Source organism: Acinonyx jubatus, chromosome A3 (assembly GCF_027475565.1).
Source record: "Acinonyx jubatus isolate Ajub_Pintada_27869175 chromosome A3, VMU_Ajub_asm_v1.0, whole genome shotgun sequence".
Lineage (NCBI taxonomy): Eukaryota > Metazoa > Chordata > Mammalia > Carnivora > Felidae > Acinonyx > Acinonyx jubatus.
Window position 1 is genome coordinate 511,135 of NC_069388.1, and position 27,939 is coordinate 539,073.

Below are 27,939 nucleotides of genomic sequence, written 5' to 3' on the forward strand. Positions count from 1 at the left end.
ACCTAGAGGCATCTGGTCGCTTCGATCCGCGTACATTGGGATCGGGGCAGTTCCCAGCGTCCCGATAGTGCCTCAGTTTACCCCACTGCCTGAAAAAACGCCTCTTGCCCTACGGGCGGCATAACGGGCCACTTTGCACCGGAGCCCCAGCGGATGGAGGCGACGGACCCAGGAGCCGGGAGAGGGGGCCGGGCCGATGGGCCCCCTCCCCCCCAACCCGTTCCTCCCCGTCGCGGCGCGGCTGCAGGAATACCGCGAGAGTTCGCCCCCTCCCCCCCTACAGTAAAACTGTCAAAGGTGGGAGGGGCGGGAGCGCGCATGTGCGCAGCGCGGCGCGCAGCCTGCGCCGCCCGGACCCCGCGCCCCGCGCCCCGCGCCCCGGCCCCGGCCCCCCGCCTCGGCCGCCGTCCCGCAGGGCGCCGCAGGTAAGCACCCGGCCGCGCCCTGGGCCGGACCCCGGGGCAGCCCTCGCTCGGCCGCGTCCCCGACCCTGACCCCGCACGCAGGTCGTCGGGGGGGGAACCGGGCCCGGAGCCCCCGCCCGCCGCCCCCCGCCGCGCCCCGACCCCCCCCCCACCCCGCCCCGCGCCGCGCCCCGCGCCCCGCGCCGGCGCCGCGCTCCTGTCTCCTCCTTCTCCAGAAAAAGTCGCCATTTTGGTTCACTGCCTTCGCCCCCCCTCCCCCCATGCACCCGCGATCGGCCCTTTCGGGGCCAGGCCGGGGCCCCGCACCCCGGCTGCAGGTGACAGGTGTGTGGCGAGGCCAGTCGCCAGGTGTACGTTTCCTGGCCGGGTTCATCCGCGCGCCCGGCCTGTGCCGAGGTCCCCCCGCCAGCGTTGTGGCTTGTGGCGCCCCCTCCCCCCTGCGAGGGTCCCACCTTTGCCACCCTGCTGGGTCCTCTGACAGGGTGGAATCTCTTTTCCTCCTGTTGTTCTAGTCACAGGTCGTGGATGGAAGGAGGGTGTCTGCCCCCTAGGCCAGCCCTGGCCCCAGGCCCCCCAACTCTGAGTTCTCCGCCCAAGCCGGAGAGATTGCAAAGTGGGTTCTTGGTAGGCACCAACATCCCAGGCTGGTGGAATCATCATGGCGTTGGGATGACTGATGCTGGCATGTCTCCTTTGGAAGTTTTGGTGTGAAGACTTCAGAGAAGTTTGTTTAGGCCCGTGTAGACCCGAACCTCCCCCTGGGCCCAGGATATGGGCACCCCCTTGGTAATGAGCAGTGATTGTCCTTACCAGAGACCTCAGTCTCTGGATCCCCTCTAGGCCCTGCAGTCCCTCCCCGCTTCCTCTGATGTAAGTTTGTTAGGAACTGCCAGAGGAGGGGCTGCCTGCCCACATGACACCCCCCCCCCCCTTCCTGTGGCCTTAGGTGTCCCTGTAGGAGGATCCTGTAGGGCTGAGCTCAAGAGTCCCTCCCCAGAGCTCTCAGGGTCTGGAGTCCCCCAGCAGAACAGGCCCAGGATGTCCAGCCTCAGGCAGCGGGGTAATCCCTGTGGCCGATGGCCTGGCAGTTTCTGGAGTGGCACTGGTGGACCTGTAGGTGGGGGACAGATAGGCTTTTGAGGGTGGAGGTGGAGAGGAGGTCAGCCAGGTAGAGGGTGGCTGAGGGATTCCTGCTGGAGACAAGGCTGAGAAGAAAGTCAGGTAGAATGGTTCAGCTGGCATGGGGACTAGAAACAGGTGCTCCTGGGATCCTCAGTCCTTGATCTGCCCCCCCCCCCCAGGGGAATTTATTCAGTTGAGTAGGCTAGGGGCCTGCAGTGCTCATCTTGGCCATCTTCCATCTGTGTCCTGGAGAGAAGGGTCCAGGGGTGCATGTCCAGGTAGGGTGGCATTGCCTTCGGTCTGAGTGGGGCCGTGGAGTAAGGTGTCCCAAGGTGCTGGGCCAGAGCGGCTTGTGAGCTAGCAGCCATATTAGTGTCATAATTGGCCCCTGGGAGGGATGCTGTCGGTCTCTTTCTTCCTGAACGCTCCACCTCTTCAGGGGCTGCCCGCAGCTCAGTACCAGGTGTGATTCATGGCACGTTTTAGGACTGTGTGTCTGGGGACAAAGGAAGTCTATGAGAGCCGATGAGGGTTTCAGGACAGTTAGGTGCTTCCAAGATGATTGTGTCTCCTGGATAATCTGGGGAGACCTCAGCTGGGCAGCCCCTCCCCTAAACCAGAAGCCCCATCACCTACCATACATACACAGGTGGGCAGGCTCTCCTCCCCTGAGCCGGAGAGGGGCCTATCTGGGGGCAGGGTTTAAGAGTAGTCCATTCAAGTCCTGAGTCGGGCCTGGTGAGCCTCACAGGTTTGTCTACTTGCTCTGCAGAAATGACCGATCCCTTCTGTGTTGGAGGAGGCCGCCGGCTCCCAGGATCCACCAAGAGTGGACCTGGGAAGGATGGAGGCCGGAACGAAGTCCGACTTCCTGTGCTGCATGACCCTCCAAAACTGGGTAAGAGGGATCAGGCCAAGGTCAACTCCAGGTGACCACAGGCAGCTGCTACTGGTTGTGGGACTCCTTTTCAGCTCCCAGCTCCCCCAGTAGTCTAGTTCCTGGGTGCTCAGCTGGGCCGCCTGGGCCCCTGGATTCTTGTCCTGGGCTGACTACAGTCACAGTCTCCCACTCCCCATGCTTCGCTGTGGGGGGAGTGGGGCTTCCTCCAGGCCTGAGCAGCCCTCTGGGTGGCAGGTGAGGCTGTGGGGAATGCAGCTTCCAAGCCTTGGCATATCATGTGTTGCAGGGATGCCGGTGGTCCGGGGCGGGCAGACGGTGCCCAGCCAGGGCCCACTCTGCTTTGACCCGGGGAGTCCAGCCAGTGACAGGACGGAAGGGAAGAAAAAGGGGCGTCCAAAAGCTGAGAACCAGGCCCTCCGAGACATTCCTGTGAGCTCCCTGAAGGCGGGGGTGGGACTCATGCTGGGGTCTGCTTGTCAAGGCCACCACCCTGCCTTTGCTTGCTTTTCACACACCAGCCCCAAGCCCTCAGCTTGCGCCAGAGGTCGCTCTGTGCTTTCTGGCTTCATGGTGCGGCCTGGGACCCAGTGGGTCACATTTGTGGGGTTCCTAGGACAGGTCAAGTACACCATCGCTGCTTGGGGTGGCCTGAATCTTGCTGCACTTCTGAGGTTGAAGGGCTCCTGGAGCCTGTCTGCCCTGCAGGCCTGGGGAGGAGACGGAGGCTGGGCATGGCTTGTGTTGGCAGAGACTTGGCTGGCTGAGGGGTCAGCAGCCTCACCTTTTCCATGTCCAGCTCTCCCTGATGAACCAGTGGAAAGATGAATTCAAGACGCACTCAAGGGTGAAGTGTCCAAACTCAGGGTGCTGGCTGGAGTTCCCCAGCATCTACGGGCTCAAGTACCATTACCAGCGGTGCCAAGGGGTAAGGGGCTGTGGGGCAGGGAAATAGAGGCCTGGGGCCCGCCCTGCCCCACCTGTCTGCTCAGGGCGTGTCTGGGCAGAGGCCTGGGCTGCCATCCCATGCCTGCCCTCTCCACCCAGGGTGCCATCTCAGAAAGGCTGACCTTTCCCTGCCCCTTCTGTGAGGCTGCGTTCACTTCCAAGACCCAGCTGGAGAAGCACCGGATTTGGAACCACATGGACCGACCCCTGCCTGCCCCTAAGCCTGGGCCGGTCAGCCGGCCGGTCACTATCAGCCGGCCTGTTGGGGTCAGCAAGCCCATTGGAGTGAGCAAACCTGTCACTGTTGGCAAACCCGTGGGTGTCAGCAAACCCATCGGCATCAGCAAGCCAGTGACGGTCAGCAGGCCTGTGCCAGTCACCAAGCCAGTGACAGTCAGCAGACCTGTGCCGGTCACCAAGGCTATCACGGTCAGCAGGCCTGTGCCGGTCACCAAACCCATACCGGTCACCAAGTCCGTGCCGGTCACCAAACCCGTGCCGGTCACCAAGGCAGTGAGTCTCAACAAGCCAGTGCCAGTCACCAAGTCCGTGCCGGTGACCAAACCAGTGACCATCAACAAACCGGTGCCGATGACAAAACTTGTGACAGTTACGAAACCCATGCCAGTCACAAAGCCGGTGACGGTCAGCAGGCCCATTGTGGTCAGTAAGCCAGTGACGGTCAGCAGGCCCATTGCCATCAGTAGACACACACCACCTTGCAAAATGGTGCTGCTGACCAAGTCCGAGAACAAAACTCCTCGAGCCACAGGGAGGAGCAGTGGTAAGAAAAGGTACGGGGGCTCCTTCCAGGTTGGAGGTGGTAACAGGGTCAGAAGTGGGCCCTCCTGCCCCTCACCTGCCTGCTCCCTGCAGGGCTGCGGACAGCCTGGATGCATGCCCCATCCTGCCAAAGCAGGCGAGGCCGGAGAATGGGGAGTATGGCCCATCCACCACGGGCCACACCTCGGCCTTCCAGCTGAGCACAGACCCCGGCAGCAGCCCCCTTTCTCTGGGCAGCAGGCCCTTGGGGAGCAAGGAGGCACCGAGGGCCACAGGCCCTGTGTCCCCACCTGAGGAGGGAGCGGAGCGCACAAAGCACAGTAAGACGAGAGGGGGGAGGCAGTGGCTGGGGTGGGGGTAGCGGTCTGTTGGCCCAGGCCTCCCGACGGTTATTTGACCAGAAACCTTGGGCCCTGTTTTCTCTCCCCCGAGTCAGGAAGGAAACAGAAGACACCCAAGAAGTTTACAGGGGAGCAGCCGTCCATCTCAGGGACCTTCGGACTCAAAGGTGAGGCCCTAGCCAGTACAGCATCTGGGGCTCGACACATGCACAAGTATGCCTGCACCCTTGGCTCACACCTGCCCCATCCTGTATGTGCACACAGGCCTGGCCAAGGCAGAGGACAAATCCCGCCTGCACCGTGCCAAGAAGCAGGAGGGGCCGGGCCCCGAGGATGTGCGCAAGAAGGTGCTGGCTCCTGCTAGCACGGTCAGCAAGGACGTGCCGGCCCCCACGGCCCACCCAGCTCCAGGTGGGGGGGCTGCCATGTGCAGGGCCCAGGACAGATCTCAACTCTGGGGCAGATCCTGGACCACAGGGACTGGGGGCTGAGTGTGGACCGTGGGTCCTGTGCTTGGCATCCAGGGTGTCCGGGAGCCCCCACCAGCCCCTGAGGCCCTGGCCCTGCCCTACAGGTGGCCCTGAGGAGCAGTGGCAGCGGGCCATCCATGAACGGGGGGAGGCTGTCTGCCCCACCTGCAACGTGGTCACCCGAAAGACCCTCGTGGGGCTTAAGAAGCACATGGAGGTGTGTCAGAAGGTAAGGCTGCCCGGGGTCCCAGGCGGGGAAGTGCCCAGACTCAGCTTCTCACGACAGGGGCATGTCTGCAGCTGCAGGATGCTCTCAAGTGCCAGCACTGCCGGAAACAGTTCAAGTCCAAGGCCGGCCTCAACTACCACACCATGGCGGAGCACAGCGCCAAGGTATGCCCTGACCCACCAGCCGCTAGCCTCCTAGTCCATCTCACCCCACCCCACCCTGCCTGATCTGCCCACTGAGCTCTCGTCCCCACGTGGCAGCAGAACTTAGTGGTTCCCATGCCTGATCTTGGACACCTGTGGCCCTGACCCCTGGGCTGGGGCAGGGGCCTTGTGGTGGTGGGGATATTAAGGCTGGGCCTGCCCCCCAGCCCTCTGACGCCGAGGCCTCGGAGGGGAGTGAGCAGGAGGAGCGGGAGCGGCTGCGCAAGGTGCTGAAGCAGATGGGGAGGCTGCGCTGTCCCCAGGAGGTCAGTGGGATGGGGGGGTGGCGGGGCACACTGCGCGGGGCGCTGGGCGTGGGATGGGACACAGCCCCTTGCTGGCCACTTACCCGACTCTGACCCCAGGGCTGCGGGGCCGCCTTCTCCAGCCTCATGGGCTACCAGTACCACCAGCGACGCTGCGGAAAGCCTCCCTGTGAAGTGGACAGCCCCTCCTTTCCCTGCACCCACTGTGGAAAGACCTACCGCTCCAAGGCCGGACACGATTACCACATGCGCTCGGAGCACACAGCCCCAGTGAGCAGCCTGTGGCCTGGGTCCTCTTGCCCCTGGGGTACCAAGCATGTGTGTCGCGTGCCATCTGCTGTGTGTGCTCCCCCTTCCCTTTCTGGGGGCTACGTGCATGGGGCCTAGCGAGCCTGGGACCCCCGAGTGCCCGTGTTCGCTGCCTGGGGCACGTACCTCTGTCTCTCTGCACCCCGTGCCACTTGGTCCCTGTTGCTCACCCTGTCTTCCTGCTCTGCAGCCGCCTGAGGAGCCTGAGGACAAGCCCCCCGAAACTGAGGACCTCTTGGGTGTGGAGCGGACCCCCAGCGGCCGCATCCGCCGCACGTCAGCCCAGGTTGCCGTGTTCCACCTGCAAGAGATTGCAGAGGACGAACTGGCTCGAGACTGGACCAAGCGGCGGGTGAAGGATGACTTAGTACCTGAGACTGCCCGGGTGAGCTCCCGTCCCCGAACAGGGTGTGACCTAGCTTGGGGTCCCCTGCAGCGGCCCCGCCCCTGCGACTTGGCCCGTTTGCTGGCCTTCCAGGTTCACATCTGCCATTTGTGTGGGGCACAGTCAGGTCCTTGGAGCAGGTGGGGTCGGCTCTGGCCTGGCATTCAGTAGCCTCCCATTAACACAGGCCCCCTGGGCTCACCCTGGTGCTCACCTGCTTTTACAGCTCAACTATACTCGGCCAGGCCTCCCCACACTTAACCCCCAGTTGTTGGAGGCGTGGAAGAATGAAGTCAAGGAGAAAGGCCACGTCAACTGCCCCAATGACGTGAGTTGAGGCAGGCTGGTGGGTGGGTGTGGGGACCCTGGGGCTGAGGAGTAAAGAGCCCAGGTGTGGCCCTGGGTAGGAGGTCTCCAAGTGATCAGCCAACCTGTGATCCCTGCAGGGTCCTTAGATGGAGCCCCATAATCTCAGCTTTAGAGGTCTAGCCTGCCCATATCCCAGGACTCCTGGGGTCAAGCCCCCCACTTACCCCAGAGGCCCCATAATCCCTCAGCCAGGGGTACGCGTGTGTCTGTGTGGGGACATCTGCTGGGAGGCCCTCCCCCACCGTTGTCTCCTGTCCCCAGTGCTGTGAAGCCATCTACTCCAGTGTGTCCGGCCTTAAGGCCCATCTCGCCAGCTGCAGCAAGGTCAGTCCCCTGGCCCTTTCCCGTGGTGGGGTAGGTGCTCTGCACTCCCAGCCAACCCTTAGGGGCTCCGGCATGTTGGGTGTGTGACCCCACCCCGGTGGGGCAGGGACCAGCCAGTGCCCGATGGCCAGCCCAGCCCAGGACACTTCAGCATTCTCCGACCCTATCCATGAGTCCATTGGCCCAAGTTGTTCTGCCCACAGGGGCTTCTTGTCTGTGTGGGTGTAAGCGGGCACAGTGGACCTGGGCTTGGGGTGAGGGGCCTTAGGCCAAGGCTGCAGCCCTTCCCCAAGGCACGTTCCTCTTCCCATCCTCTCCTTATCCCTTACCTCCCCTGCAGCGGGGGCAGCTCAGAGGTCCTGCCACACAGAAGCCCTGATGGGTCCCTAAGCTCACCCATTGAGCACCCAACAAGATGAGCTGTAGTTGCTGCCCCGACCCTATAGCCACACAGGTGCGGGAAGAGGGCCGGGGTTCCCTGCTTAGATCTGGTGCTTCTGGTATTCCGAGGGGTGGGGTGGGGTCAATATCTGGGGGCTGGCCTGCCTGTTGCCTTGCAGGGAGACCACCTGGTGGGAAAGTACTGCTGTCTGCTGTGTCCAAAGGAGTTCAGCTCTGAGAGTGGCGTCAAGTATCACATCCTCAAGACCCATGCAGAGGTGGGATGGGCTGAGACACCTGCTGAGCCTGCAGCAGATGGGCTGGCCCCAGGCAGGGGATTGGGCCAGGGCGGGAATGGTAGGGTAATAGCTTGTGTGGCCTTTGAGCAAGCAGCCAAGGTTGAGAAATCTGGTGGTTTCAAAAAAAAAAAACAAGAAAAGGAAAGAAGAAATCTGGTGGGGTTGTTTCAAAGTGGCTTCTGGCTTCCCTGGAGGACGGGAGGAGCTTGGGCACCACTCCCCCACACCCCAAGCAGGAGGCACCGTAGTGCAGCGGCCTGCCTGGCCCCAGTGCCTAGCATCCTCCTGCCTCGGGGTCTACATTGCGGTGTTTTTCTTTCCAGAACTGGTTCCGTACTTCGGCTGACCCACTTCCCAAACACAGGAGCCAGGACTCACTGGCACCCAAGAAGGAAGAGAAGAAGAGTCTGGCAGGTGGGAAGAAGCGAGGCCGAAAGCCCAAGGAGCGGACCCCTGAGGAGCCCGCACCCAAGATGCCCCCACGTCGAGACGACTGGCCCCCAGGAGGCAGAGACAAAGGGGCCCGGGGCTCCACTGGCCGGAAGGTGGGAGCCAGCAAAGCTCCTGAGAAGTGAGCAGAGTGGCTGGCAGGTGGGTGGGGCCTCGTCCCCACACTGGACACCAAGCCCACTCTGTTCAGGGTGGGGGTAGCTAGCTCCAGGACCTCCTGCCCTCCAGTTCTCCACCCCCCACCCCTGCCTATTCATCTGTCCAGCGGAGGCAGCCAGTCCCTCTCTCCTTCCTGACGGCCCTTCCCGTGTGCAGGCTGCACAGGGCACACCTGGGCTGGTTCTCTGGGGGGAGGCCCGTGGCAGCAACGGAAGTGCAATAGCTTGGAGGGACATTTATGGGCCTGGTGGAGTCTGGGGCCCTGGATGGGCAGGAAGAGGGTCTGTGGCTTAGGCCTCAGCGCCACGGGGTAGAGCAAGGCAGGCAGATGGCCTTCACCATGCAAGCTCCCGGCCCCGTCTGCTTTCTCAGGCCCAAGGCTTGGGGGTCCTCGGTGACCCATGGTTCTGGGCTGATGAGGGCAACTGAGCAGCCTCACCTTTCTACCCAACACTGGACCCCAGCACCCCCAGCTACCTCCCAGGACAGACCCTGAGTCTGACTGCTACCATGCTGACCAGACAGCCGCCCTACCGTGGCCTCCCTCGTCTTTCCACATTTGGCTCCTCTGCTTCTGTTCTCTACCTCTCCAGGCCCACCCTCCCCTGCCTGTGTGACCCCTGCTGTGCTCGGGCCCCTGCCCCACTGGCCCCTGTCCGTCACAGTGGGTGGAGGTGGCCCTGTTCATGGGCTCTCCTGCCATCCTGTCTTCATGGGTGCTCCCTGCCTGGGGCAGGGGGAGGGTTCTGCTCTCACCTGCAGGGCTGCCGGAGCTGGGGGGGGGGGGGGGTGGGCGGTGGGGGCGGTGAAGGGGTCACATGGAGCATAGCTTTGCCTCCAATCTCCAGCTTTGCTAAGACCACTGCTCTAGGTTGGGGCAGCCCAGTGGGTCAGGGATGGGCCAGTCTGGTCTGGGGCCCACAGGCATGTGGGGCATGGAACTGGGGCCCAGCTCTGAGGAGTAATCCCTGTGGGAATCAGCCTTCTGTCTGCTGGTCTGGGTTGGCCTGTGGCTAAGCTCCCATGGGAGTCTCCTTCCCCCCCCCCCCCCCTTTTTTTTTTACCTGCCCTTTTGTTTCTGGTTGTGTGGTCTTTCGATATGAGAGCTGAAGGCCAGGAGGGGGCTTGGCCAAGGTCACGTGTTGGTGGCAGCTCTGTGCTGGCCCTTTTGGGGCTCAGAGCGTGGCTAGGTCTGCAGGTTGACCAGGGTTCAGGCTGGAGTCCAGGGCACCCACAGGAGGTGGCCAAACCGCCTCTGGCCTCCTCCCTGGGCCCCACTTTCCAGCTTCGGCAGTGTAGGGAGGAGGAAGGTACTCAGAGCCACTGGGTTTGGACAGAGGTTATTTCCCACTGGGGGGTAGAGGGTGGGCTGAGGGCTCGGCCTTGCCGATCCTGGACGATGTGAATTTTGATATTTGCCCGTGTGCGTGTATCTCCTGGGTGTAGTGGATGCCAGTCTTGTTGCTGTGACAAGTAACAACCTTTTTTTTATTCTGTTTTTTATACAAAAACAACAATCCGACATTTTGGTGCTAAGGGTTTCCTGGTGCCGACGGTGGATCTAGGGGCTGAGGGGGTGTCTCTCCCCTGCTCAGGGAGGCGGTGCTGACCGGGCACCTCTCTGCCCCTCAGCTCCCGTCCTCATCTAGTCACAGGAGAGGAGGGGCCCTAAGCCAGGCTTGGCTCTCCTGGCCCTGCAGTAGGGAGACAGATTCCAGGGGGGTTTGGGGGCTGGTCATGCTGCCCGTCTCCAGTTTCCTTCCTTTGGCCAAAAGGCTCTTGGGCAACCCCGGCCTGTGTGCTAGGGAGGGGGTGTGGAGACCTGGACTACCCCCACTCACACACACCTTGATTTGATCGAAGACTGGAGGCATGGACGGATGGATGTGATCCAGTGTCAAACACGAAGGGAGGGCAGCGTGGGCAGAAAGACTTTTCTGTGTTCCTGGGTGTCACTATGGTAATACAGCTGGTGGAGGCAGAGGTGGGATCAGGCAGCCACGGGGGGGAGGGGGGCAGCCTTGGGCAGGGAGGGGATGCAGGTGCTGGCAGGAGCCCCAGGTGCATTTGTCTTTGTCACCAATGGCTGGAGGAGGTTGGACCTCAACACCTCTGCTGGGGACGGCCGCCCGCCCCAGCCTCTCAGGTACTTGGCCCTTGGGGAACGGGGGGCTGGTTTTTTGCTGGGGGGTGAGTTTCCAGGTCACCCCCTGAAGTCCACAGTTGGTCCCTGGTTTGGGAACCCTGCCTAGATGTGTGGGAAGAGGTGGGGTCCTGGATAACTTGATGTTTAGCACTTTAACCCCCTTCTTTGTCTTTAAAGTGGGTGTGGGGGGCTGCTACCAAAAGTGACTATTGGGTCGGACCCCTCTCTCCCTTCTTCCCTTCCTGTTTCCCATGTTCTGGTGAGTGGCAGTGGCGAGCTGGTGGGCAGAGCCCTCCTCCAAAGTGGGCAGAGCCCTGGGCGGCTCAGCGGGATCTGCCCACCTCCCACTCTGGTGGGAATCCAGCCAGGTAACCGCCTGGCCTTGATTGACACCTTCAGTGAGAGGGACTGGAGTGGCAGACCCCCAGGGCATGGTGGGCGTGAACCCTGCCCAAGACCCAAGCCCAGGGCACAATGTCAGGTCCCTTTCTGAAGATCTACCTCTGGCCCAGCCCATCCACCCTTGCCGTGAGAACAGGAACGGCCCGACTGAAGGGGCTGACACTTCACACAAAAATAGGATGCACTTTATTTGCTTGTGCAAAGGCAGTTGAGGGTGTATCCTGGTGTGAGGTGATCAGTGGCCCTCCCAGCGGTAGCCCCCTCCTGTCCCTCTGGTTCAGAAGGGAGAGAATGGGTGCACCCTGACCCACGGGGGGCAGGGCTGTCCCGGTGTGTCCAGTTCGATGGGCCCCAGGTGGCTTACCCTGGAGGCCTGGGGGTCGCGGGCGGGGGCGGGGGGGGGGGGGGGCGGCGCCGGCCAGTACCTCTGGCCTGGCAGCCACACATCCTGTGCTTTGGGTTTCTTGGTTTGGGTTTTTTAATGCCGGTTCTCCGTACATAAGTGCATTTCGGAAGAGAGGTTCCAGCTATCACTTGTAACCGTATATATACATATATATTCTATCTACAAAGTGTTTATTTGCAAGATGTTTTGACGGTGAGCTCGGGCCCTGCCCGCCTTGTGACCATCTGTCCCCGGTCCTCGTCCCCGCCTCCCGGCCCCATGTGGCGTGGGGGTGGGCCATCAACTGTATGTATTAAATATGACTGTATCAAATAAATGTTTATTGATTTTTTTCCAGGGGCTTTGTGCTTCAGAGTTTGTGGTAAAGCTCGGGGTGGGAATCTTTCCCTGCAGACGACGCCCGTCCGCCCGCTCGCAGCGGGTGAGGCCGGACTACGAGTCCCGGCACGCACAGCCGCACGGCCTTGTGGGACTTGTAGTCCGCACGGCGCGCCAGCGAGTGTGCGGCGCAAAGCCCCGAACTACGACTCCCGGCGGCCAGCCCCGGAGACGCGGCCCGCGGAGAGGCCTCAGAGTTCCATGGCGGCGCCCCCAGCCTCTGTTGACGCGCCCCGCTTGCCTCCGCCGCCCGCTGCGGCGGGAGACGGGCCCGACCGGCCGGCGGAGAGGAGCGAGGCCTCGTGCGAGGACCGGTAGGCGCGCCCCGCCGAGCACGGGCTGGGGGCCGCGCACGCCCTCTCGCGTCCGCCGTGTGAGCCGGAGTCCGCGGTGCGGTGGGGCGTCCGCTTGCGGGCAGGGCGACCTCGACGGGCTGGGTCTGGACACGCGGGGGGGCCCCGGCTGCGGTGGGAGGTTCCTCCGGGCCTGGCGGGGCCGGCGGCGCTGAGCCCGGAGGTGAGACCGTGTCCGCCCCGCCGCTCCTCGATGGCCGGCGGCATCGGGTTCATGGGCAGGGCCTGCCGGGCGCCCAGTCCGAGGTTCTGCGGATAAAGCGGATTCTGCACGTAGCTGGCGTGGACTTTGTTGTCTGTCCCGAGGGGACGGGGAGGGCCCCTGGGCTGGAGCATCTGAGGTGGTCAGTGTGTTCTGGAATCCGCCGGGACTCAGGCTCTGCTCCACCTAAGAGGCCAGGGTTCGTGAGTCTGGGGTAGATCGTGCCTGCTGCCTTCCGCCTGCCCCACCTGTTGTGCCGTGCCACCAGGCTCTGGGGAGGCTTTGCAAGAGTTGAAGTTGGAAGGGTAGAGCGGGGGCAGGGCCATTTTGTCACCCTGACTGGAGAGATGGAAGAGGCCAAGAGGAAATGGGCTCCTACTGAGCTCCTGGGGCCAGGCCCACCAGGGGGCGGTGGCTGAGCCGCGATCCGGAGCGGCCCCCTGCATTTCCGGGTCTAAACTGTCGCTTCAGGAAGGCTCTGCGAGGGCCGCAGGTTGTGGGGGTCCAAGGAAACCACGGTTCCAGCCCGGGCATCTCATCTCGGGACTTGGGTGATCTCTCCAAGGCAGAAATGCTGTGTGCCTGGATTCCTCCAGAATGGTCTGGGTGCCAGGGCAACCTCTTTCTTGGAGGGAGGAGAGGGGCGGGAGGGGGGGGAGGGGTAAGGGATGAGGCAAGGCTGCCCTGCGATGACAGCTCTCCTTCAGGAGCCGCCAGATCGCAGGAGGCTGTCCAGGCCCTGAGGAGCATTGTGTGTCCTTCCCATCTCACACCTTCCCAGCAAAAAGTGACTATATGCCTGGCACAGGGTGAGTCTTGTAGGACTTGAGTCTGTGACACCTGCTTGTTCCAAAGAATCTTTGAGGTAGCCCAAGATCAGAGAGGATAAAGCTAGGTAGGCCCTTGAGAAAAGCACTCCCTGAGGACACAGATAGGTGGCAGCTGCAGTCAGGGCCCCATCCTGCATGCAGAATCATGTAGTGGGCTTGGGTGCCCTCCCATGATGTCCAGGGAAGCATAGGTCGTCGGAAGAGAGCCAGGACCTGGGAGCCGTAAGTGGAGACTCCAGCACGCTTTCTCCAGAGGCCCATGGGGTCTACCCTGGAACTGCCTCTGGACTTCACGGTTGTCCCTTGATGCTGGCTGGTGTCCTGAGGGCTGTTCCTCTGTGCTGCCCCCACAGTCCCTGCACACCCCCCAAGGGCCCCGGAGCTGGGTCTGGTTGGCATTTTAGGTGTATGTGCCAGTGCCCCTGAGCTAAGGCTCTCCCTGACCACCCTTCCAGCTTCTTCCACATCATTGCGGACGCATTGGTATGGTTTGTCCACTTTGCCCTTGTGTTTTGTCTGCTTGCCCCTCTAGAGGGTTAGCTCCGTGAGGACAGAGACTCCAACTCCCTTAGCACTGGACATGCTGATGGGTAAATGAGAATGGTGGTGATAACAGTGAACCCCTGGGGCTGTCTCCTGGTGCGGTCCTGGTGGAGGTGGGTTTGCAGCTATGGGAATGGAGGGAGGCTGGCTGGACCCGCCCAGAGCAGCAGGAACAAGGGACTTCTGCAGGGAGGTTTCCAGGGTAATGGGGTAGGGGCTGTGCAAGTCTCTGGAGCCTGTTTTTGGCTCCTTTAAGGCTGCAGCCCCCCAGTGTTCCACCTGCCCTGAGAATACTCCCGACACCTCTGTCTCTGAGCAGTCTGGGGTCCACGGGGCCTGGCTCCTCCCTCCTCCATCCAGCCTCATTTGACTCATCCAGCAAGCTTCCTAAACCTGGACAGAGTGTCAGGCACCAGTGAAGGCCCTGATGCTGCATGCCCCAACTCTGCAGCCCTGTCCAGGACAGCTCCAGCCTCCCAAGTGTGGGCCAGCCCCTGCCCGCTTGTCCAGGCCAGGGAGCAGGAGGGGGAAGCGCTTGTGGGCAAAGTTGGACAGTTCAGTTCTGCCTCCAAGTGCCTCTGGACAGGGAGGCAGACACACCCTTGTTACCTGGGCGGCCAGGAGCGGCCCCTCTTCAGGTGTGTGAGCCCCATCTGGAATCTTCTCTTCCCTGAGCCTCCGTGTTGTTAGAAGCCAGGAGAAAAGCTGGAAAGGAGGCTGAGGACCTAGGGATGCAGACCGCTTCACACACTGCAGTAAAGATCTTTTGGCTGATCCACCCTTGCTGAGGCTGGGGCTGAACCCATTCTTTCTGCTGCTGCCAGGCTAGAAAATGACTGTTTCCCCTGGCTGAACACGCAGCACTGGGTGGCCTTGGGGGATGAACTGGAGCCTACCCCTGGAGGGGGTGGGGCAGGTGGATAGAGTTTCAGGTTTGTTTATGCCTCTAGAAGGCACCTTGGGGCCAAGAGTGTGACGCTCAGCGCAGCATTGACATTCAGCAAGACTTGGCCAGGAGAGACCTCAGATTTCCCTGTTCTGTAGGGGTGTAGGAGAGGATTGGTTTTACAGTCCCAAGCAGGCCTGGGGTCTGGAGTTTTTTCCATGGTGTTCTAGGAGGGGTGCACTGTGGTCCTCGGCAAGCACTGGGCCAGCAGTGCACCAGCCGGTGCACAGGCCAGGGCAGGCCTGAGGTCTGCCAGGGCCACAGGACACTGTTCTTTTCAGCAGGGTCAGTGCTATTAATATCAGGAAAGTGCACAGCCCCAGCCGGGTGATCCTCTTAATGCCCGTGGCCTCAGCCTCTGAGGCCGGCAGTGAGTGCTGTTCCTTCCACACGGGAGGCTCTTCGGACCCAACCCCAGCTCCTCACCTGCAGCACTTCCTGCCCACACATGGAGGGACAGTTCAGGTGTCTCCTGAGCTGTCCAAGGGGGCCACTGTGGGTCTAAGTGGCCCTGTGGAGATGCTCCTGCACACACCTGGGATCACCCTGCTGTCCACTGTCCCCTGTGTCCCAGCCATGAGCAGCCCCCCAGCTTACCCTGGCATCAGGATCTCGGGATGCTGGGCCCTCGGAGCGGAAGGCAGGTGAGTGGCAGGCCTGTTGTCCCCCGCGGCTATAGTGAGGCAACTGCCTTTGCAGTGTCTTGGCCGCTGGCAGCCCCATGTAGCGTGTGTCCGATCGACGTAGGGAAACAGGCCGGGTAGGTGCTCGTGAGGGGCCAGGCAGGGCTGGCCGCCAGCAGGGTCTGGTTTTGCTTGGGGCTGTCTGTTACAGGTGAGTCTCTGTTGTGGCTCATAATCCTTTGGTTTGGATTAGCTTTTGTCACTGTAGCCAGAAGCACCCCGACCATCTGTTGACTGAGAAATGAGATCTTTTGTGCGATGTTCCCATTTCCAAGGTCGTGTCGCCGAGAAAATGGGGTGCGGCTTGCTCTGAGGTCACAGCGCGGCTTTGTCCCTGATTCCCAGAGAGAGACGGGGCTTTGGAGAAGGCAGTGCAGCTGGAGTTGGCTGCAGACCCAGCCTGATGCCTTTCCGGCCCATCACACGCCCTAGATGGGGCGGCGCCCTAGACGGGGCGGGTTTCTGGCAAAGCTCTCTCTGCCCTACTTTCAGCTCTTCCTGGCGCACGGGTACTCTTCCCTGGAATGGTCCCAGACTGTTGGCAGCATGAGCCTCAGAAGTTGTCAGTGGTGGTGGCCGTCATTACCTCAGTAGTACAATGAACACTCACAAATAGGGACTCTGAGTTTCCTGCTGGAGAGGCCAGGCCACTGCGCCGGGGTGAGAAGCAGGGGACGGGAGCGATGCCAGCCCCAGGCCGACGCTGCCCCGAGGCGGTCCTGCGTGGGCATGCTCAGCACGAGCGCACAAGAGCGCGTTCTTTGAGATGGGGAGGACTTCCTCCATTGCAAGTCAGGTTTTCCACATTGGAGTGTGCTCGCAGAAGGCACGGGGCTGGACTTTGTTCTCTGCCCACCGTCACCCCCAGGGCCACCGCAGGGCTGGCTCCACTCTCCCGAATGGGCCATCTGTCATCTCCAGAGCGAGCGGCGGGCCGCCTGCTTGGGAGGGCAACACATTGGTGAGCCGTGGGGGCTGTGTGCTCAGTGTGGTTAGACGAATACGTCCGGTGTTAGATCACACAGCACTGCCCTCTGCCCAGGTCCTGGAGATACTGCTGCTTGGTGCATGCTTTCCCCACCCCCGCACCGTGTCCCTCTCTGGTTTGACTGAATGGGCGTGTGGGCGGCACTGCTGGGGTGGCTCCATGCTGGGCAGAAGCCCCCACATGCTTGCTGTCGGGTGACAGTGCCTAGGGCTGTCCTCGCTCCAGATTGCTGTCTCCAGAGCCACAGAGGTGACACTGAGCACACAGGCTAATCACCTCCAGTGCTGGCTCCTTGTGCTGTCCTGGCAAGGAGCAGCGGCAGTCCTGTGCTGTCTGTCCCCCAGGATGCGGCCACGTGTTTCCTGTCATGTGGTGGGTGGTTTCTTGCTGCTGAAGTTGTCCTCTCAACACACCAGTAGGCTCCCGAGCGCTACCTGTCACGCCTTTGGCTTCAGCTAATTCCTCCCACGCCCAACACATGTGCACCCCACCTTCCCGGCTCTTGCAGGCTGTTCCAGAGGCAGGAAGGCACTGTCACGGGCCTGGGTGAGCTGGCAGCACCCTTGCCGGGGCATGGGTCTGTGGCCCGGTTCCAGGCACCCCGCAGCCCGGCACTGCTGGTTGTAGGGGTGGCTGCAGACTTCACAGACTGTAGTCCTCTCTGTGCGCCCCGTTTTGTTCATGCACCCTCAAATGAAGGTGTGTGCAGGCGGGCGGTTTTATGTAAATATATAAATGAGTTCGTGTCTCATGGCACTGGACTTTCTCACCCAGCCATACTTCCAGGACGCCTTCCCTGTCTCTGTTCATCCCCGGCTCTCCTGCTAGTACTGTGAGCAGCACTCATCACCAGGGTCCTGGACCAGGGGTGGACAGCAGTGCTGCAGAAAGCGTTCCGCAGGGACTGACTTGCCCAGCGCGTCCACATGGTTCCTTGCCCTGTCTTCCCACCCGCCGGGGGCTCTGCCCGGATAGTCAGTAGTTGTGCTGGGCCTGCCTTGAAGCCTGCCTTGAAGCCTCGGGAGCAGGTCAGCAAGGTGATGCTTTGGCCAGCCCAGTCTCTCTCTCATGCGGTGGCCAGAAACGCCTTCTCCCTGGGCTTGTCCTGGCCTTGCAGCCATCTTTACACCAGGCTTTTGTGTCCAAGCCTCTCAGCACAGACTCTGAGCAGGCATCAGGCAGACACTGCCTCCCAGCTGGGCCACTCAGCCAAATTGAATGTCCCCGGAGCTGCCGCTCTTGGGATTTGAGGCCTGGGGCCAGCAGCCACACCGTGCCCTTCTGAAATGACAGAGACATCAGCATGTCCCTTCGGCACTAGGGGGACAGCATGGGCAGGACAGAACACAGATGCCGTCCGTGCCTTCCCTGGATTGAGTTTTCCAGCTCGTAGCCCCTGGGGGCCGCTGCCTTCTGCCCGGAGTTTGCAGCGTGCTGGAGGGCAAGAAGCAAGGGCCTCCCTGTAGGCCTCCCAGTGCAGGGCCTTCCTCCTGCACCCATCCACTCTGCCGCCCTGCCCAGCTTTCCCGTCAGCAGCTTCTGTCTCCGGAGCCCCTCTCCCTGTGTACCCGACGGGGTGGCAGGGATCAGATCATATAAAACAAGAGGACTGCCCAGAGAGTGTCCTGGGAGGAAACATAGTCCTTCACGGGGTCTTGACTGCCATTGGTGTGCCCCTCTCATCTCCTGAAAGGACAGGGGCCCTATGGAGCCCGCTGGAGCCCAGCCTACGAGGAAAGAGGAGCCAGGCCCAAGATGGCAGTCCTCGTTGCCCTGTGTTTGCTGTCCCTCTGAACTTGTGTGGGCAGTGGTGGTCCGAGGCCCGGAGCCCTGTGGGTGGGCTGCGGGTGGTTTTTTGTGTATGCCCCAATTGAGTCTGCCCCCCCGCGCCGTGCCCGTGTGCCTGCACGGGGGCTGCGCCCCACGGTGGCCACACCAGGCCCGACACAGGACGGCAGAGGCGAGCGTGTACTCCTTCTCTGCAGCAGCAATGCGGAGTCCTTGGACAGGCTCCTCCCAGCTGTGGGCACCAGGCGCTCGCCCCGGAAGCGCACCACCAGCCAGTGCAAGTCTGAGCCGCCCCTGCTGCGCACCAGCAAGCGCACCATCTACACAGCCGGGCGGCCGCCCTGGTACAACGAGCATGGCACGCAGTCCAAGGAGGCCTTCGCCATCGGTGAGCAAGGCCCGCGGCGGGAGGGGGAGGTCAGGCAGGACCTGTCATCGAGCACCTGAGCAGCAGCTCCACTGATGTCAGCAGCCTCGTGGCCCTCAGTTGTGTCAGGGAACCCATCTGGGAGGATGGCTGGGCGGCCCTTGCTCAGGGTCACTCTGCCCCTTCCCGCAGGCCTGGGAGGTGGCAGCGCCTCCGGGAAGACAACTGTGGCCAGGATGATCATCGAGGCCCTGGACGTGCCCTGGGTGGTCTTGCTGTCCATGGACTCCTTCTACAAGGTGAGGAGCACTCCCGCACATGCAGGCCATGTCCTCAGAGGGGCCTGGAGCCCCCGCCCCAGCCCCGGGCATGGCGGGGAGGGGTACACAGAGCCCCTGCCTCCTCCCCCTACAGGTGCTCACCACGCAGCAGCAGGAGCAGGCTGCCCGCAACAACTTCAACTTTGACCATCCAGACGCCTTTGACTTTGACCTCATCGTGTCCACCCTCAAGAAGCTGAAGCAGGGCAAGAGTGTCAAGGTTCCCGTGTACGACTTCACCACCCACAGCCGGAAGAAAGACTGGGTAGGCCCGCTGGGCTCGGCCTGTGCCTATCCTCCTGGGAGCACGGTGGGCACAGAGGGTGAACCACTGCACGATTCCTTTGCAGAAAACGCTCTATGGTGCAAACGTCATCATCTTCGAGGGCATCATGGCCTTTGCTGACAAGACACTGCTGGAGGTGAGAGCAGGGCTCGAGGCTGACGGCCGGGGACGCCCACCCCGGCGCAGCTCCCTGCCCCCGCTGTGGTTCTGACCTCAAACCTGCCTCCTCCAAGCAGGCCAAGCCACTGGCTCTGACAGGTGCATGGCCACCTGTCCCATCCCTGTGGTGCAGTCACTGGGTGTTGGGTGAGGAATGGCTACTCTGCGGGGAGCCAGTCAGGGCGTTGGGTCAAGCAGACCCGCCACTCCCCCAGAGAGACTGGAAATGCCCTTGGTGGGGGAGGCAGCCTGAGGAGGGGCTCCCTTCCAGGTGGGGGTGCAAGCCCTGGGCCAGGGCCTCTACTGTGTTTTCTTTCTCTTCTGACTCTTACTCACCCTCTTCGTGTCTGTGTTTCCTTTGCTGTTCTTTGGGGCTCATGCAGGCACTGAGGTCAGAGTGACCTTGGGGTGGTGGGTGTGGGTTTGCGTGTGTGCACGTGCGTGCTCTTGCCTGGGATGGAGGCGGGCCCTTGTGTCTGTGCCGTCTGCGTGGTGCACCCCTGACCCCTGGGAGGCATGCACAGCCACATCCATCCCGCCAGGCCATGCTGTGCGGGGCTCCCTCTCCTGCCCCTGCTGAGGCCCATCGGGGGAGGCCTGTGCTCACAGCCAGCTGTGCCAGATCCGCTCCTGGTTCCTTGTAGTTCTGAGGCCAGCGAGTTTGGGCTGAGGCTCAGGGAACTCCGCTGCCCACCGTACAGCAGTGCCCAGCCCCACATCCGCCCGTTCTAGGCCAGACCTGAACTCACCAAGCCCAAGAACCATGACGGGGGATGTGGTGGGGAGGGAACAAGTCCCCAGTCCCCTGGTGTGTGTGAGGGCACGTAGATAGCGGACGACCCACGGTAGTGGTGCCGGGTCCACCTGCCTCGGGAACCAGTACCCATCCGGTGGCCTTTGGCTGAAGCCCTTGGTGGACAGCGCCCCCACGCAACGTGTACATGCCCCCACAGCCACGCACACTGCCAGCCAGAGGTACCAGCCAGACCCTCAAGGTGCCCCAAGGTCGGCACACAGCCCAGAGATCTTTGCAGGAACTGGTCCCGATGTCGCCCACACCGGCCCTGCCGGTGGCACGCCCCGCTCAGCAGCCGGCTCTCCCCATCCAGCTCCTGGACATGAAGATCTTTGTAGACACAGACTCTGACATCCGCCTCGTGCGACGGCTGCGTCGGGACATCAGCGAGCGAGGCCGAGACATCGAGGGCGTCATCAAGCAGTACAACAAGTTCGTCAAACCTGCCTTCGACCAGTACATTCAGCCCACCATGCGTGTGGCAGACATCGTGGTGCCCTGGGGTGAGCCTGCAGACCCACCTGCCCTGGGGATGTGGGCAGAGGAGGCCTTGGTTGCCCGTGTCACCCTCCTGACCTGTCCTGTCCCGTCCCAGGGAGCGGGAACACAGTGGCCATCGACTTGATCGTGCAGCACATGCACAGCCAGCTGGAGGAGGTGAGTCAGCTGGGCCAGGTTCCCAGCTACCTGCAGCCCGCCCAGCCCCACTCCCTGCCTCCCTGCAGCCACCATCCACAGCCACCTGCTCTGCAGCCCCCGTGTATTTACTGTCCCCTGCCACGTTCTGGCCTTCCAGTGTCCCAGGCCTGCTCGGTCAGCCTTGCTGCCCACCAGCCCCCGGCTCTTTGTGCTGGCCGGAGGCAGCTGGGTTCCCTGAGGAAGCGTGGAGTGTACAGGTGCCTTCTGGTGTTTCCGGCCTGAGCTGGGCCTTGAGTGGAAGGGTGCACTCCTGTTCTTCCCAAAGCTTCCAGGGACCGTTGGGTGTCAGTGCTGGGTGCTGTGTCCCGAACACTCCAGGAGGGGTGCCCCAACCTGAAGTTACATGCGCTGGGCTGGCTAAGGGCACTGCCCACCGCTCTGGGCAGGCTCCGTAATGGGGTGCTGGAAGCCTGAGGAATGAGGAACAGAGCCCCAGGAGTCCTGGCTCTTACTGCCCAGTCCAGAGGGTGCCCAGGTCACAGGCTGTAACAGCTGGTTCCCTCCCATGGTTGGCAGCTGCCTCGGACGATCCCTTGGTGGGGCTGTGGCAGGTCCGTTCCTGGGTGGGGGTGGCCCAGCTGGCCAGGGTGCACGGTGGCGAGGGGCTGTGCTGTCCGGTGACTGCGAGGTGAGCAGCGCTACCATCACTGACGTGCCACCCCATTCCCTTGTGTCTCCCTGTGTTGCTGCCGCAGCGTGAGCTCAGTGTCAGGTAAGACTTCCTACACCTGTCTGCACAGACGGAGGCATTTCCAACATCCACAGGCAGCTCAGAATTTGGGTTGTCACCTGGGCAGGCGGGAGGGTCCTCTCCTGTCATACCCACCCTTGGGCAGCCCTGCCCCAGGCACGGAAGGGACAGTGTGGTGGCCCCCACACTGCTTTTGCCTGTCCTTGTTGGCAGGTGAGGAAACTAAGGCACAGAGATGTTAAGGAACTTGCCCAAGGTCACACAGAGCCCTGACTCTGCCCTGGTCAGACCTCTCTGGAGGCCTCTCCCTAGCATGGGGCTGGTTGCATGGGGTCTGACGCCAGAGGGCACAGCTGTGCTGAGCCAGCCCTGTTGGGTGCCCCCCAGGTCAGTGGCTACAGGCCTGCCCCTCAGAAGCTAGAGGGAGGGCCTGGGTTTATACCTCCTTTGCCTGATCTGAGGGTCCGGTCTGGATTCCCACAGATGGTGGTGAGGCCTCAGCCCCCTGGCCCCCTGCCCATCTGGCCCTGGAGAGAGCGAGAGCCAGGAGCTCTGAATGCACCAGGGCCCCAAGGGAGCAGAGGAAGCACCTACCCCACACAGTGCTCAGCATGAATGAATGAATGAATGAATGACCTGCCTTTAGCCCAGGCTTTCTGTGGGATCTGAAAAGCACCAGGAGAGCCCCCGGTTCACAACTGGGAGCCCCAGCTGCTGCGTTGGGAATGCCTCCAGGGCCAGTCACTGGCCCCTCCAGCGTCCTGCCCTCGCTTGAATCACTGCTTGGCTCTCCTCCAGACCAGGGCACCTGCAGGGATTGTCCTGTCAGGCCCTCTGGAAGCCTCTGTTGTGAGAATACAGTTCCTGGGGTTTCAGACTTGAGAAAACACCCAAATGCTGCTGCCGGCTAGTTCCCCTTCTCTGGCCAGCCACGGAAGTGGTGGCTGGTGGCCGCTCGCCTCTGTCAGCCCCAGGAAGTGTTGCTGGTGGGCGGTCGGCGGCGGGGACAGGCAGGCAGGCAGGCAGGCCTCGGGGCGGGGGGCCGTGCCTCGGAGAGCAAAGCCTCCAGGGGTCCCCCAGTCGCCCGCCACCTGCCTCTCTCTCTCAGGCCAGCTAGCCGGAGGCTGCAGGGGCTGCCCGCGCTCCCTTGCTAAATGCTCTTTTTCTCTTTGTTCTTTTCCTCTTTGTAAACCCTTGGGTTTCCTGCCCTGTTCCCTCCCCGAACGTACTCTTCACCTGGCGAGCAGAGGAAGCTGCGCTGGGATATGTGAGGACAGAGTGCGCTCTGGTTGTGCTGCTGCTGTGCTGTGCGCTGCTGGGGGAGGGGGGCTGCTGTCCCCGCCCCTGCTCCGCCCTCCCCCAGTTCTGCCCCGCCCCCGTGCTCTGCTCCGCCCTCCCCCAGCTCTGCTCTCTGCTCCGCTCTCCCCGAGCTCTGCCCTCTGCCCCGCCCCCTCTGCTCTGCTCCGCCTTCCCCCAGCTCTGCCCTGCCCCCTGCCCTCTGCTCCGCCCCCCCAGCTCTGCCCCGCCCCCTGCCCTCTGCTCTGCTCCGCCCTCCCCCAGCTCTGCCCTCTGCCCCGCCCCCTCTGCTCCGTCCTGCCCCGCCCCCTCAGTTCCCCACTTCCCCCCCCCCCTCCCCACTCCAGGCCTGGTGCAGCAGGGGTGGACCTGAGCTAGATTTGCTCCTGTCTTCTGAGAGGGTGGTGCATCACCTGGAGGGAAGGGTCAGGGTGAAGTTTGGCCCTGAAGCTCAGTTGCCCAGAGAGACATGTTCTGGGGTTGGGGACCAGTCGCCCTTCCTGGGGGCTGAGACTCCTTCTCCCTCCCACTGCCTGGTCCCCTTTCGCTTTCTCCCGAGCAAGGCCCGGAGGGGATTGGGGCTGGGAGGGGAGGCTGACACCGTAGCCCCTCGCTTTCCCACCTGAAGGTCAGCTGCTCTGCCTTCGCCTGGCGGGCGTATCTCGGGGGTGGGGCCCTCCCTCCAGGTCGGCCACAGGGAGGCGGCGGCCCCCACTCTGCACGCCCCACCGTCCCCCTCACATCTGCCCCACACACAGTGTCGGAGCGGGAGGATGGGGCGCCAGGAGGAGACACCCCTTCTTGAGTCCCCCAATTAATTGGCTTGTGTTTCCAGGGCCGCACTGGCCTCGGCGCACCAGTGCCACCCCCTGCCTCAGACGCTGAGTGTCCTCGAGAGCACGCCGCAGGTGCGAGGCATGCACACCATCATCAGGTGAGAGCCCTTCTGTAGGACGAGGTGGCCCCTGGCGGCCCACCCCTTTGCTTAACGCCACCGGCCCACAGGGACAAGGAGACCAGCCGTGACGAATTCATCTTCTACTCCAAGCGGTTGATGCGGCTGCTCATTGAGCATGCGCTCTCCTTCCTGCCCTTCCAGGTGCGGGGCGGGGGGGGGGGGGGCGCGGCGGGGGAGCGGGATGTGGGCGGCCCCTCGTGCTCACGAGCGCCCCCACCCGCTCTGTGCGCAGGACTGCGTCGTGCAGACCCCGCAGGGGCAGGACTACGCGGGCAAGTGCTATGCCGGGAAGCAGGTACCGGCGGGGCCGGCCGCAGCCGGGGGGGGGCGAGACTGGGGCAGCTGGGGAGGCGAGGCAGTAGGTCCGGCCAGCTCAACGCCCCCCACCCCCGGGCCCCCAGATCACTGGCGTGTCCATCCTGCGGGCCGGTGAGACGATGGAGCCCGCGCTGCGGGCCGTGTGCAAAGACGTGCGCATAGGCACTATCCTCATCCAGACCAACCAGCTCACTGGGGAGCCCGAGGTGCGGGGCCGGAAGGAGCCTGGAGGGCAGGGGCCAAGGGGCGCAGGGAGCCTGGAGGGCACGGGGGGGGGGGGGGGGGGGGGGGAGGCGGTGGTAATCCGGGGCGGGGAGAGTCCGGAGGGCCCGGAGGGCAGCCCTGGCTTTGTGACGGCTCTGACTCCGGCTCCGACTCCGGCTCCTCGCAGCTCCACTACCTGCGGCTGCCCAAGGACATCAGTGACGACCATGTCATCCTGATGGACTGCACCGTGTCCACGGGCGCTGCAGCCATGATGGCCGTGCGGGTGCTCTTGGTGAGTGGGTTGGAGGGGGCCGCCGGCCGCAGGGCTGGCTTGGAATTCACTGGCCCCTTACCGTGCAGGACCACGACGTGCCGGAGGACAAGATCTTCTTGCTGTCACTGCTCATGGCGGAGATGGGTGTTCACTCGGTGGCGTATGCTTTCCCGCAAGTGAGGATCCTCACCACAGCTGTGGACAAGCGCGTCAATGACCTCTTTCGCATCATCCCTGGCATCGGTGAGGCCGCGCAGGGCCGGTCAGCGGTGCTGGGGGGGGGTGGGTCTGGCGGCCCGAATCACCGCCACGAAGGCCTGCTTCCTTCCCCAGGGAACTTCGGTGACCGCTACTTCGGGACCGACGCTGTTCCTGACGGCAGTGATGAGGAAGAGTGGCCTCCACGAGCGACCTTGAGCGAGCCTGAGCGAGCCTGAGCCCTCCTGCCCTCGCCCCCACCCAGCCTCTTCCCGCCTCGCGTGGCCTTGCTTACAGAGATGTCGTAACTTATTTCAGTTTAAAAAAAGACGTTACAGCTGTAACTCACTGTGTACGTTTTATAAAATAAAGTTCAGGGAAATGAAGCCGTGACTGATGGGTGAGGGGCACCTGAGTGCTGCCCTGCCTGGGACCGAGGTGCGGAGCCACCACGGAGAGGAAGAGTCCAGGGGCCTGGCCTTCTCCACAGCACAACAGGCACCCCCGGTCTCGCGCTGGGCTTTCCCAGCGATCCGGGCTCAGTGCCGGATTTAGGAGGGCACAGCTCCTGGCTCTGCTAGACGGGGCCCTGGGTGGCCACGGGGACTTGGGGCTCTGGGTCTCCAGAGACAGCCTCCGCAGCCGCCTCCCACCCCCACCATGTGTTTGTAGTATCGGGGAGCGGGGCGGAAATCAGCGTGTGGGCGGCGGTAGGAGGGAGTGACGAGTGGATCCCAGCCACTGACAAGAGCCCCAAGTTGCAGCAGAGATGGCGGGGCCTCAGCGGCCGGCCGTGCTGTGTGGAACCAGAAACCCACCTCCGGCCCTGCCTTCGTTGCCACCGGGCTCGAGGGTGTGTGGGCTTCTCTCGCTCCCCTCCAGACGGTGGGTCTGTGGCAGGCCGGCCTGGGTGTGGGTGTGTGGGACGCAGATGCTTGGGCTGCTGGGGGTGGGCTGCCGGGCACCCCCAGCCTTCCTCCCCCTCTTTCTTCCAGGGCTGGCTCTTGCTGCTTTCCTGCCTTCCTGATCTCCTTGGTGTCCCACTCCCCCCCCAAAAGACCATGTCATGGAAAAGCTTGCGGGGGTGTGGACAGGAAGTCACTGGGTGGGGGCCAGGCCAAGGGCAGGCAGATAAAGGCAGGAGGCTGTCCGAGGGGTGGCCAGGCACCAGGGACAGAGCACGGACATGGGCCCCAGAGGTCAGCAGGAGGGGCTTCTGCCCAAGCTGGTGAGTAGACCCCCCTCCCCATGTTCTGGGGCCCCCGCTCACCCATTCTAACATCCTTGTGCTGTGTGCTGGGAACCTGGCCTGGCCCTGCTTAGGAGATAACCTGGGGCAGTGAGGCTGGGAACGTGCCATTTGGTCACACTGGGTCTTTCCAGAACAGAAATAGGGCAAACCATTAATGAGGGTCCAGGCAGAGGCTAGGTTATTCCTCGGAGGGCCCCCCAGAGCCCAGCTAGGGGCTGACCAGCTCCCAGAGAATAACTCAAACCCACACAAGTACACCCACGTATCAACACCACGCACACACATCAGCACACAGCAAATCCACAGGCACGTGTGCGTGTGCACAACACAGCTGGAAGGAAAGGGCCCAGTTGCCCCTGCCCAACTCAGCCAGCCTCTGGGGGAGGACGAGTTCCTCCCGTTTCTTGAGGGTCAGTGGGGGCCTAGGGCAGAATCGGGAGACGGGAGGCCTGAACCAGAGGACCTGCCCCCTCAGGCTGTGGTCCCTTCGTCCAAGGCAACTTGGGGAAGCTAGGCCATGGGCTTGGGGGAGGGTGGGTGGGGGTTCTTGAGCCCATCTCCTGCTGGGTCCTGTTGGGGGCAGGGAGTAGAAGTAGGTCACCTTGCAAAAGGCGCTGGGGGAGGGTCTTCAGGCTGCCAGAGAAAGGAGGGGACAGTTCCTCTGGGCCTTGGGGCCTCTTAGTCCCAGAGATAGGACCAGAATCCAAGGTCCAAGACTTTCCTGGGAACCACAATCAACACAGCTTCTGGGCACATCGGGGGGTTCCAGTTGGGGCAGAAGGCGTGGGTGAGGCCCTCCAGGGATGGATGAGCCCGTCCCCAGGACACTCTCCGGTGGCCCTCATGCTGCCTTTCCAGGCATCTGGACTCCTCCGGGCCCAGCAGAAGCTGAGGGGTGGGGGTGGGGGGGCAGGTGCCCGGGGGAGAAGTTGAGAGCTGGGAAGACGGGACTACAGCCGGGAGCCCATCCCACGCTGGTCCAGAAGCTCCGGTGACATGGTGGGTGTCCTTCACCAGCTGCCCCCGGGCGGTGCCTCCAGGACTGTCCAACCTGAGAATGGTGTCTCCGGGGTCAGTCTCAGGTTCGTCAGCCCGTGAGGTGCCACCCCTTTGCCAGCAGCGGCTGCCACAAGGCGAGGAGCGATGCCCCCCGGGGCCTGGCCGGAAGGGAAGCTTGGGGAGCCCCAGACTGGCATTAGGCACATCTGGTGGTCACGCTCAGTCGGGCAAGTCAGCCAGGTTGTCAGCAGTGGACTCTGGGGGCTGCTACGGGCCTGGGGCAAGACTCCACCCCTCACGGGGCCTCAGCTGCGCCCCGCCCCCCACCGAACCGCAAGGTGCCCGGATTCCTGGCCGGGCTCGCTCGGGCTCAGCAGCCTGGAGCCGTGGGTTTGCTCTGAGCAGGACGGGAGGGAGCGGCAGATTCAGAGGCGCGAAGGGGCCCGGCGGGGGTTAGCGGGTGGGTTTTTAGCTGGCCTCGGGTAGAAGGGCAAGAAGGGGGTAATTCGCACATGGGGTTCACGAGGACACACCTCTTTGACCGCCACAGGACGGGGCCGGAGGAGGGGCTGAGCTGGGAGCGGTATCGGCCTCAGCAGCGACACGCCCGGGGCCGGCGCGCCGGTGGGTGGGCCTGGCTCCCGGCGCGGGTCCTCAGGCTCGTCTCTCCGGTCACCGACCGGCCTCCAGGGGGCCGAGGATTGGCCCGCCGTCACGTGGCGGGGGTGGGGCTAGCGCTGGCCCCGCCCCCTCCGAGCCTCCCGCGCCCCCCGCTGCGCCCCCCGCTGCGCCCCCGGGCCCCAGCGCCAGCGGAGCCGCCGAGCGAGCGTGGGGAGCCGGCCCGCGCGGCACCGCGCACCCGGACGGAGAGGGGCTGGGGTGGGGGGCCGGTGAGCGGAGTCCGCGGAGAAACGGTAGGAGCGCGGGTCCCTCTGCGGCAGGAGAGAGCCCGGCGTCCGGGGCTGCGAGCGGCCGTGCGCTCGCCGGGTGGGGCCGCGCCGGGGACCCCTCCAGACCCGGACGCCCCGGTTCCCCCGTGTCCTGCCCGCGGCCCGTGGCCGCTCGAGCTGCTCTCGCGGAGTCGCTGCCGCGG

The 27,939-nt window shown here is 63.2% G+C and overlaps 3 protein-coding genes and 2 long non-coding RNA genes across 12 annotated transcripts; 3 read left to right on the forward strand and 2 right to left on the reverse strand.

The window, feature by feature from the left end:
* Positions 1 to 285: 285 nt before the first annotated feature.
* ZNF512B (zinc finger protein 512B) lies at positions 286 to 11,651 on the forward strand. Its single transcript, XM_027046809.2, has 17 exons — positions 286 to 425; positions 2,320 to 2,445; positions 2,735 to 2,877; positions 3,245 to 3,373; positions 3,493 to 4,187; positions 4,270 to 4,496; positions 4,613 to 4,684; positions 4,782 to 4,928; positions 5,092 to 5,216; positions 5,288 to 5,380; positions 5,587 to 5,685; positions 5,785 to 5,955; positions 6,185 to 6,379; positions 6,606 to 6,707; positions 7,010 to 7,072; positions 7,633 to 7,731; positions 8,076 to 11,651. Exons 2-17 carry the CDS (start codon positions 2,322 to 2,324, stop codon positions 8,325 to 8,327), a joined length of 2,736 nt encoding a protein of 911 aa, XP_026902610.1. The 5' UTR covers positions 286 to 425; positions 2,320 to 2,321; the 3' UTR covers positions 8,328 to 11,651.
* LOC113595790 (uncharacterized) lies at positions 11,617 to 18,247 on the reverse strand. The gene is made up of 2 exons (XR_003416393.2): positions 15,165 to 18,247; positions 11,617 to 14,346 (listed from the first exon to the last, which is right to left on the reverse strand). It is a non-coding gene; the product is annotated as an uncharacterized LOC113595790 (long non-coding RNA).
* On the forward strand, positions 11,787 to 24,981 carry UCKL1 (uridine-cytidine kinase 1 like 1). 8 transcript variants are annotated; one of them, XM_053199650.1, is made up of 16 exons: positions 11,787 to 12,007; positions 12,956 to 13,057; positions 18,227 to 18,414; positions 18,586 to 18,692; positions 18,808 to 18,978; positions 19,064 to 19,135; positions 20,268 to 20,457; positions 20,550 to 20,611; positions 22,592 to 22,611; positions 23,476 to 23,574; positions 23,646 to 23,739; positions 23,831 to 23,893; positions 24,000 to 24,122; positions 24,308 to 24,415; positions 24,484 to 24,640; positions 24,731 to 24,981. In XM_053199650.1, exons 1-16 carry the CDS (start codon positions 11,895 to 11,897, stop codon positions 24,832 to 24,834), a joined length of 1,773 nt encoding a protein of 590 aa, XP_053055625.1. In that variant the 5' UTR covers positions 11,787 to 11,894; the 3' UTR covers positions 24,835 to 24,981. The 8 variants fall into 8 exon arrangements, with proteins under 8 accessions (XP_053055625.1, XP_053055626.1, XP_053055627.1 ...); XM_053199651.1 differs by lacking the exon at positions 22,592 to 22,611 and adding an exon at positions 21,349 to 21,365 and having other exon boundaries at positions 11,789 to 12,007; XM_053199657.1 differs by lacking the exon at positions 11,787 to 12,007 and adding an exon at positions 12,454 to 12,848.
* Positions 21,593 to 21,956, forward strand: LOC128311070 (uncharacterized). Its single transcript, XR_008288996.1, has 2 exons — positions 21,593 to 21,731; positions 21,828 to 21,956. It is a non-coding gene; the product is annotated as an uncharacterized LOC128311070 (long non-coding RNA).
* LOC113595789 (uncharacterized) lies at positions 24,937 to 27,579 on the reverse strand. The gene is made up of 2 exons (XM_027046810.2): positions 27,380 to 27,579; positions 24,937 to 26,898 (listed from the first exon to the last, which is right to left on the reverse strand). The coding sequence occupies exon 2, from the start codon at positions 26,130 to 26,132 to the stop codon at positions 25,173 to 25,175; it is 960 nt and encodes a 319-aa protein (XP_026902611.1). The 5' UTR covers positions 26,133 to 26,898; positions 27,380 to 27,579; the 3' UTR covers positions 24,937 to 25,172.
* Between the last annotated feature and the right edge of the window lie 360 nt (positions 27,580 to 27,939).